The 10,238-nt window shown below is 47.5% G+C and overlaps 1 protein-coding gene across 1 annotated transcript in view; it reads left to right on the top strand.

Annotated features, from left to right (window-relative positions):
• Nucleotides 1-5,438: 5,438 nt before the first annotated feature.
• The window catches only part of SMAD3 (SMAD family member 3), a 62,015-nt gene continuing 57,215 nt past the window's right edge, over nt 5,439-10,238 (top strand). Inside the window, exon 1 of the mRNA XM_068106681.2 lies at nt 5,439-6,125. Coding sequence (XP_067962782.1) covers nt 5,920-6,125 — 206 coding nt within the window. The 5' untranslated portion in view covers nt 5,439-5,919. The remainder of the gene's footprint in view (nt 6,126-10,238) is intronic.

Below are 10,238 nucleotides of genomic sequence, written 5' to 3'. Positions count from 1 at the left end.
TTCTCCGTTCAGGAGATTAGTGCGTGCAGACAAACAAACAAACAAACAAAAACTTTCTTTTATATATATATATTGTTGCGGATATGGGATTTGCATCCATCCATATCCGCTTGTAAATATTCCCCTATTTCCTCAATACTTCCCAACTCTCCCCAATCCCCCATTCCCTAGTCCCATTTTCTGTAAACAACACTCTGTAGACCCGACCTCCCCCTATTTCCCCCATTAAATGTCGCACCCAGGTTCACCGCATCTCATGTAAGACAACTATAGGACATCTTGCTAGTTATTCTTAGTCTATGTCAGTTAAGGATTCGTTTCCATTAATTCTGACCCTTCGTTGCACCAGAATGTGATTGTATGGCACCGTTAGGAAGTTTAGGACCTCCCAATACCTCCCCGCAGCTCTTCCTCACAGTTCAGCAACAACAACAACAACAACGAGCGCAGGGAGTGCGCGTCCTCACACCGGCTTGGTTGGTAGGGGTGGTGGGAGGGCACCAGGCCTTCCCAACGAGCCGACATCGGACATGTGCTCGACGGGGTTACCAAACAGTGGCTCCCTGTCGGCTCCTCGTCAAGGGCGGAGCCCGGTAACCCCCGCACCCAATGGAAGCGGCGGACCGGCCCCAGTGGGGCGGAACCAACCAGCCGAGGGCGTATCACTCCCCGCTGAGCATGCGCAGTGAGAGGGAGGTGACGTCAGATGCGCGCCGAGCTGAGAGAAAGCAAGACGTCCCCTCCGAGCGCTGTGACACCTCCCTGCATCTTTGGACTGTGTTTATCCTGTCCCCGAGCCAAGGTGCACCTTGTGCCATCGACCTACCTGTCCCTTCCTGCCATCAATCCCCGTGTGAGTCCACCTTGTCCGTTTGTCCGTGGTCTGTCCGGGGATAGATAAGATTGTATTTAAGTGCCCATCTCTTCTGTGTCTTTACCTCACTCTGCCTTGTAATCTACCCCCTTTTCTCCACCACTGTAATTATACCCTCCTCCGGCGGTCTTGAGAACTGTACCCCTTGCGTCGTTTCATCTATCCCAGTCGTCGTGTCCTTTCTATCATTGATTTGGCATAGCGCGATTTGGCCAACGTCTGGGTGAATCGGGTGTTAGTCGGGGAATAACTGTTCGGTCGCGGAGCCTCCGCTCGGCAAATATAACATCTAAACCGCGGTCCGTAACAATATATTGTGGCGGACACAATGCCAGCGGGTCATAATTCCACGCAGCAGTGGGTGACGCGAGCGACCGGACGTGGAAGCAAGGCTCGGGCCATGCCCGGAGCAAAGGAGTCATGAGGCTCAGGGTTGAACTGTAATACATGCCCCGCCTTTTGGCCGACCGGCCACGCCCGAGGCAAGGCGTGGCCTCGGGACAGATACGTGGGCTCGAAAGTCGAGCCCGCCCAGTGCTTACGTGCGAGCATTGAATAAAGTGTTTGGTTTTGTTCAACGCGTGGTGGCCTACCTTCTTGACAAACGAGTTGTGTGTGCATTGCACCACAATATATATATAAATATAGAAGATAGAAGATAGAAGAAGATTAGCATTTACAAAAATTGTTGGTACCGTAATCAATTAATTAAATTGGAAGTGTGTCTTTAGTGTTTACAGAAGGGAAATTTCATTATAAATAGAGAGCCTGTATATTCATTTGTATGCTGGTGAAATGCTGTGTACATTCTGTGTTATTCTACGTTTACCGGTGTGTACCCCGGTTGAGAATAGGTACACCGTATCCCTGCATGTCATAAGAGGTGACGAATAGGGTTGGCGTCAGGAAGGGCAACCGGCCATAAAAACATTGCCTCAAAAAAAGGGAACCATGACAATTACATATGGGCAGGGTACAGCCCGAAGTACCCCGTGGGGGACCCCACTCCCTCTCGTCAAAACTCAAGGTGGGGAACCCGATCGAAGCAAGGGTGGAAATCACTCCATTTATGACGAGGAAACGTCTGATGCCCGACATGGAGATCGGTTTCTGAGGTTTGGGACATGGCATGTAGGGACAATGACAGGGAGATCAGGAGAAGTGGTGGAAGTATTGGTCAGAAGAAGAGTGGACATATGTTGTGTGCAGGAGACGATATGGAAGGGAAGTGGTGTGAGAATAGTGAAGGGTAGGCAGGGACAGATATACAAGTTTATGTGGCAAGGGTGCCCGGATGGCGTGCATGGTGTTGGTGTCCTGTTTTCTGAGGAGTTTGTAGACAGTGTGGTGAGTGTGTCTAGAGTGAGTGATAGGTTGATGATGGTGAAAATGATGATTGGAAAGCTCTTGGTGAACGTCATCTCGGGATATGCTCCTCAGGTCGGTCGAAGCAATGAAGAGGACAAGTTCTGGTGTGGGATAGAGAAGCTGATGGAAAACGTGAAAGATGAGGAAATTGTTGTGGTAGGAGGAGAACTAAAGGGACATGTGGGAACGAGTATGGACGGTTTTGAGGGAGTTCATGGGGGTTACGGATATGGTGTGAGAAATGGAGAAGGTGAAAGGATTTTGTAGTTTGCTGATGGAGCTGATTTGTTGATTTGTAATACTCAGTTCCAGAAAGAGGATAATAAGCTTGTTCCATACATGTCAGGGCGGTCGTCGACAACTGTTGACTACCTGATGGTGCAATAGGGGGCACTTCCGGGACACAAAGGTGATCCCGGGGGAGGAGACTGTTTCACAGCACCACTTGGTTGTCTGCGCCATAAGGGTGAAAGGTGCGAGGAGAGCTCGGCGGGTGAAGTACCAACGAAGAATGAAGGTGTGGAGGTTGAAAGAGGTGACAGTGAGGGAGGCATTAAAAGAGAGGCTGAGTTTGGTAGAGGATGATGTGGTTGAGCTTGAAAGTGGTTGGATGTCAATCAAAGATCGTCTGTTGGAAGCCGTTGGTGAGGTATGTGGATGGACAAAAGGACCACCGAGGCACTCGGAAACATGGTGGTGGGATGATGAAGTTGAAAATAGGATTGACGAGGAGAGGAAGAAGTTCAAAGAGTGGCAGAAGGCGAAGGGTACGGGGGCAGAAAAGGCAGAGCATGAAAGTTATAAGGCAGCCAAGAAGGCTGCAAAGAAAGAGGTAGCAAAGGCGCATGACGCATGTAGGAAAATGTTCGGAGAACGCTTGGATTCAGAAGAGGGTCAGAGAGCGGTATTCAGGATTGCAAAGCAGATAGCGAAAGAGAGGTGTGATGTGATGGGGGTGAGTTGCTTGAAGGATGAAGTGGGACAAATCGTTGTGGACCCAGATGGAATTAAAGGAAGATGGAAGAGATATATGGAAATGCTGTTGAATACAGAGAATGAATGGGATGGCAACATAGAGAGTAACCCAGTTTTAGGACCGGCAGAGAAGATAACTGAGAAGGAAGTTGAGGAAGCGATAAAAGCAATGAAGAGTAGAAAAGTGGGAAGGCTGACGGGAGTTTTGTATACAAGATCAAGGCTCATGAAAGAGCGAACTTTAATCACACAGAAAGACAAACCGACACATTAAACATATAACATCGGGAGCGGTAGACAAGATGGGGAGAGAGGGGGAAGGACACAAACAACATTTGAGAGTGGGGACCGAGAGGCGTGGAGACATCGAGAGATCTGTGGGAAGGAGAGGGCTTTGGGGGGAGGCATGGGAAGGGGGGGGGGGTGGGAGAGGTATAAAACATATGGACACTGCCAGGACTTCCAGGAAAGAAGTTGGAATTTCAAACAAGGTGGATCTGGGGTGAATTAGTGGGGGTAGAAAAGATCAAGGTTTTGGATGGGGGAAGATAAGAGATGGTGGTGAACAGCTGTTTAAAGACTTGGAGGGAGGAGTGGGATTGAAGAGAGTGAGGGAGTTTGTTCCAGAGGCGGGAGAAAAGCGGAATGAAGGAGTGAAGGTGAGCAGAGAGTCTTGATTTTGGCAGTTTAACCAGAAGAGGGTTGCTGGCAGATCTTGTGCTTCCTGCAGGAATATTTGGGGAACATAGCACAGACAGAGCAGGTGGTGCAAGGCAGGAAAGGAGTCAGTAGAAGACAGAAAGACCACCAACCTGCCTGCGGTGAGCGAGTGAAAGACCCTCAGAATCAGCTTCATCACAGGAGATTCCAACGATTCTAAAAGCTTTGGTTTAAAGAGCGTGAAGCCGAGATAGGTGTGAGGCAGGAGCACCAGCTCAGAGGGGAGAGCAGTACTCCATTGAGCTGCGGATGAAGTTCACTCTGACAGATTTTTCATTTTTTGTCCGCACAGAATAAATATGATTTTCTCTGCAACCGTTGGTCCAATTGACAGGAAATTTTCACCATATGTGCACCTCCACCTGTATAATTTTTTAAATGATAATTATGACGTCATAGATCACGTGGTATGGGCACCATATTGGAAAAACCGAAAAACTTTGCACCTCCATATCTCCGAAAGCGCTGAATAGAAAAAAATTGAGACATGGCTCATTGTAAAGAACTCTCCATGGGGAATAAAATATGTTAATGATGACGTCATAATTCGACAAATACAAAACTTCATCCGATCACAATGAAATTTCTTGAGCATCATCTCGGGATACATTGGTGGAGAAAAAATAATAATGATGACGGCATCGGTCACGTGGTTCGGCCTCCATATTTGCTTTAAAACGAAAGCCTTAAAAAACACTAAAAACACGTCCTGGCGAGGGGTCTGCCTGCAATCTATGATTGCTCTTTGTTTTTTGCTTTTGTCCTCCATCTCTCCTTTGTTTCCTTCTCGTTTTGTCTATGGAAGGGTGAATCTTGCAAATAGTTTTTGTAGGGTTCACCTGACCACCTGGATCGGTTTTATTTTAAGCTATTTCAAGTCGTCATTGTAGACTGTTCCTCCACAGGTAAGAAAAGAGTCTCACAATTTAACAGAAACACCAATATGTATAGAATTTCATCACTTGTTAAACCAAAGTGACAAATGACAAGAGAATTGATGGTGATGAGATCAGAGACAAATGTGAAGAATGGTATGGTGTTGGGGTGTTGGGGTGTTGAACTTGGGGGGTATAAGAGGGTATGGGGAGTGTGGGAGGGTCGACAAGGTTAAGGAAGTTGAGGAGTGTGGTTGATGTGGTATTGTAGGTGTGAAGGGTGGAAATGGTTTGTTCATGCGACAAGGGAGGTGAGAAAAGGAAATGTTTAACGGATGGAAGGGAAGGGGTGTGTCTAGAGCTGTTTGAGCAGGTTAACAAAATCTGTCAGATTTGCGTACGTAATAAATAAATGACCTCATTTTCAACTTGAAAGGGGAAAAAGTGGATATGATGTTTTCTCAACATTTTTGCCAAGCGAAGTGATGGCAAATGAATCGCCATCAGGAGTTAACGCGATATTGCAAGACGAAGTTAAGGCTTTAGAATTAAAACAACAACAACAACACGAACGTGAGACGACGAGGCAAACAAAGGGCGCGCGCGGCGACGCTGCTCGGGTCCTTACGCACAGCGAGCTCATTTGCATACGACTCAGACCGAGCCGCGGCGGCGCGGCGGAGGAACACAGACGGTCCTGAAGCGTCCGCTCGGGTTAGGGACGTCGCGCTTACGCGGATCAAAGAGTTCCGACGTCGATGGGCTTATGGCATCGCGCCTGGAGCCGGACGAGTCTGTCTGCGGTACGGTATTTTCGATCGGTGAAGATTTCGTTTGCGAGCGCGGAAGGCGGCGTCCTTTAGCGTGGGGGTGAGCCGGCCGTCTGGCCCTGACTGGAGAAGAGAGGCTGTGAGGCCTAGGCCGCCGCTTCGGTGCGGTTTAATATAAGTCGGGCTCGAGTGTGCATCGGAGCCTGGCTTGGGACGCGGCTGAGGGTTCGCTTTCGGCGCCGAGCGTCGTCTCTCCGCCGCCGAGCGTCGTCTCTCCGCCGCCGAGCGCGGTGAGGCGTTGGGCCGACCCAGGGGCCGATTGCGCGCCCCTTGCGGCATGTCGTCCATTCTGCCGTTCACGCCGCCCATTGTGAAGCGGTTGCTGGGCTGGAAGAAAGGCGAGCAAGCCGGCCAGGAGGAGAAGTGGTGCGAGAAGGCCGTCAAGAGCCTCGTGAAGAAGCTGAAGAAGACCGGGCAGCTGGACGAGCTGGAAAAGGCCATCACCAACCAGAGCGGCGCCACCAAGTGCATCACCATCCCCAGGTACCTCGGCTTCTGGGAACTTGGGAGGGAGGGTAGACCGAGGTCGCTGGACTATTACCCGGGGTCGTGTGTGGTTCGTACTCTTTGTAAAGCGCGGGCGACCCGGCACTCCCGGACCTCAGTCACAGTGGTTGATCTTTGGCTCGTCCGAGGGTCGTTCGCCAATGATTAAACCCCAATCCTCCACAAGGCGACTCACCCTGGTCCTCGCAAAGCACCACCTTCCGTTCTTACCGCACGATGTGGTTATTATTTGTCAATTTTTTTACGTGTTGTGAAAGTGGTGGTTTTGAGGACCATTAAGCTCTAGTTAACCAAAGTCCTGAGTTTGTGACACTTTTTTTTTCTCATTCCCATCTGAGCACAAAGGTCAAATCCCGTGTCCATTGTGGCATAATGCACTTTCAATTTGCCAAAAGTACAAGGTGGTTCAAATATCCTGTTTCCCTGACAAATATAATTCTACATTCATTTTGTCTCGTCCGTTCTCTTGAGAAGTTTACATAATGGATGCACTTGGAATTGGTTATGATTGAGCCTGTGTGTGTGAGGTGGCCACGCATATAAATACACGCACATATATAAATACACACACCATAAACAAACAAACACACACACACACACACACACACACACACACACACACACACACACACACACACACACACACAGACCTAATGACACACACACACCTAAAGACACACACACACCTAAAAACACACACAGACCTAAACACACACACAGACCTAAACATACACACAGACCTAAACACACACACAGACCTAAACACACACACAGACCTAAACACACACACAGACCTAAACACACACACAGACCTAAACACACACACAGACCTAAACACACACACAGACCTAAACACACACACAGACCTAAACACACACACAGACCTAAACACACGCACACACACCTAAACACACACACAGACCTAAACACACACACAGACCTAAACACACACACAGACCTAAACACACACACAGACCTAAACACACACACATACACCTAAACACACACACACACACACATAAACACACACACAGACCTAAACACACACACAGACCTAAACACACACACAGATCTAAACACACACACACACCTAAACACACACACAGACCTAAACGCACACACAGACCTAAACACACACACAGACCTAAACACACACACAGACCTAAACACACACACAGACCTAAACACACACACACACACACACAGACCTAAACACACACACACACACACACACACCTAAAGACACACAGACCTAACGACACACACAGACCTAACGACACACACAGACCTAACGACACACAGACCTAAACACACACACAGACCTAAACACACACACAGACCTAAACACACACACAGACCTAAACACACACCCACACCTAAACACACACACAGACCTAAACACACACACACACACAGACCTAAACACACACACACACACACACACACACACACACACGCGCGACCTGATCGAGGCTTGATGGCCACTTACTGGTGTCTGGTTTTATCTGGGGTAAATTTTTTTTTTTTATTCAAACATCACCCTCAACCTTCCTTTGGATGAAAAAGGAGGCCATGCAAAGTTTAGCTGCAGTGGTTCCCGCAGGGTCCAAATGCATAAGCGAACAAAGAAATGAACAAGATCTGCCAGCAACCCTCTTATGGTTAAACTGCCAAAATCTAGGCTCTCTGCTCACCTTCACTCTTTCATTCCTCTTTTCTCCCGCCTCTGGAACAAACTCCCCCACTTCCTTCAATCCCACTCCTCCCTCCAGGTCTTTAAAACAGCTGTTCACCACCATCTCTTATCTTCCCCCATCCAAAACCTTGATCTTTTCTACCCCCACTAATTCACCCCAGATCCACCTTGTTTGAAATTCCAACTTCTTTCCTGGAAGTCCTTGCAGTGTTGATATGTTTTATACCTCTCCCACCTCCCCCCAAGCCCTCCCCCCCCCCCCCCCCCCACATTTCTCTCGATGTCCTTGCTCTCAAATGTTGTGTTTGTGTCCTTCCCCCTCTCTCCCCATCTTGTTTGACTTTTTTTGTGATTAATGTTAGCTCTTTCACGAGCCTCGATCTTGTATACCAAAAACAACAAAACAAAACAAAACAAACAAGAAAGACTTCGTGCAGAACACGGTACTTGCGAAATCCCTAAAACAGATTTGACCTCAAAAATAATTTGTGGTTGAATTCAATGACCAAATCTGCCAATCCTCTTCAAATTTCAAGACAATGGAATGAAAATTGAGGATTTTAGAAATTTGACCAAGGTTGTTGACCATTGGCCGATGCTAACTTTTTGACCTTTTGCCCTCGATCAATAGGCTTCTTGCTGATGACCAACACTACCATTTGATGAAGTTTTGTGAAGATCAGTTTTAAATTGTGACCTGTAGGCGATTGACATACATGTATACAAACAAACAAACAGACAGTATAATGCACGTTACTAACCAATAATACATACATACTGTACCTGAAAAATCTTTGATTTTCACAAGTAACACATTTTATTATTTTACATATTCGATATACTGTACATAAAATATTGGGGTGGTTGGGATTATATGTTGTGAAAGGAAAAAGGCCCATCAAACCAAAAAGTGTCTCGATCTACTTTGCTAAGCTATTATAGAGCCACAAGAGTCGGTCTCTATATTATAGAGCAGGAGTGTCAGTCTGTCCCTGAACTACTTACTCCCTCAGTTCTGGGTCTAACCCTGCCACACTTACTGTGGAACCCTTCGGGGTCCTAGCGGGTGTCCTAAGATGGGTGGGAGGTTTCATAGATTTCTCAATACAATTGTGATTTTGAGTTTCCACCCATACAAAGTCTTCCGTATCAGCCTTTGCTCGCTGGCAGATTTGTCTGTGTTTGTTGTCACGTTGGAGTGGTATTTATATTCGTTTACCTCCCTCACAAGTGTTTGTAACATAGTATTTTGTTATGTTAATAGTATAGTATTAATTTGTGATTGGAATGATGCTGTTTGCAATGGAAATATAGAGAGATTGAGTTTAAAGGTGAATGAGGAAATGACAGTGAGAGTTTACACCCGTGACATTCGCGGATTCGGCACTTGCAGTTTCGCCGTTGACTTATTTTATTTTTTATTTTTTTTGTATACATTATCGAGGCTCGTGTAAGAGCTAACATTAATCACAAAAAAACAGACGGACACATAAAACATATAATAAAGGGAGCGGAAGACAAGATGGGGAGAGAGAGGGGAAGCACACAAGCACAACAACGGGAGAGAACAGGGACATTGGGAGATCTGTGGGAGGGAGAGGGCTTGGGGGAAGGGGGTAGGGGCAGGAAGGTGGGGGGGCGGGGGGGGAGGAGAGGTATAAAACAAATTGACACTGCTAGGACTTCCAGGAAGTAAGTCGGTATTGCAAAAAGGTGGATCTGGGGTGAATTAACGGGGGTAGAAAAGATAAAGATTTTGGATGGGGGAAGATAAGGGATTGTGGTGAACGGTTGTTTTAAAGACCTGGAGGATGGAGTGGGATTGAAGAGAGCGAGGGAGTTTGTTCCAGAGGCGGGATAAAAGAGGAATGAAAGAGTGAAAGTGAGCGGAGAGTTCATTTTGGCAGTTTAACCATAAGAGGGTTTCTGGCAGAGCTTGTTCGACCTGCAGGAATATTTGGGGGACAGAGAACAGACAGAGCTGGGGGAGCTAGTCCGGAGGGGAGTCGGTAGAAGACAGAAAGACCACCAACCTGCCTGCGGTGAGCAAGTGAAAGGCCCTCAGAATCGGCTTCATCACAGGAGATTCCAACGATTCTGAAAGCTTTGGTTTCCACAGCGTGAAGCCAAGCTAGGTGTGAGGCAGGAGCACCGACCCAGAGGGGAGAGTAGTATTCCATCAAGCTGCAGATGAAAGCTTTGTATGTGGTACTCCTGAGGGTGTGGTGGGGTGAGGTGAGGGAAGTGCAGGGAAAGTGAGGAAGAGAGTTTTTGATAAAGATAGCAACCCCACCACAAGGGCGAGGCTCAGGTCTATCATACTGGAGGAGGGAGTAACCAGGAAGAGATATTAAGGAATCAAAGACATCTTGAAGGAGGAAAGTTTCTGTCAA

The sequence above is a fragment of the Myxine glutinosa genome, chromosome 2, assembly GCF_964187855.1.
Source record: "Myxine glutinosa chromosome 2, kmMyxGlut1.1, whole genome shotgun sequence".
Classification (NCBI taxonomy): Eukaryota; Metazoa; Chordata; class Myxini; order Myxiniformes; family Myxinidae; genus Myxine; species Myxine glutinosa.
The sequence above is the reverse complement of the archived record's forward strand: the minus strand, read 5'-3'. Positions and strand labels throughout refer to the sequence as shown.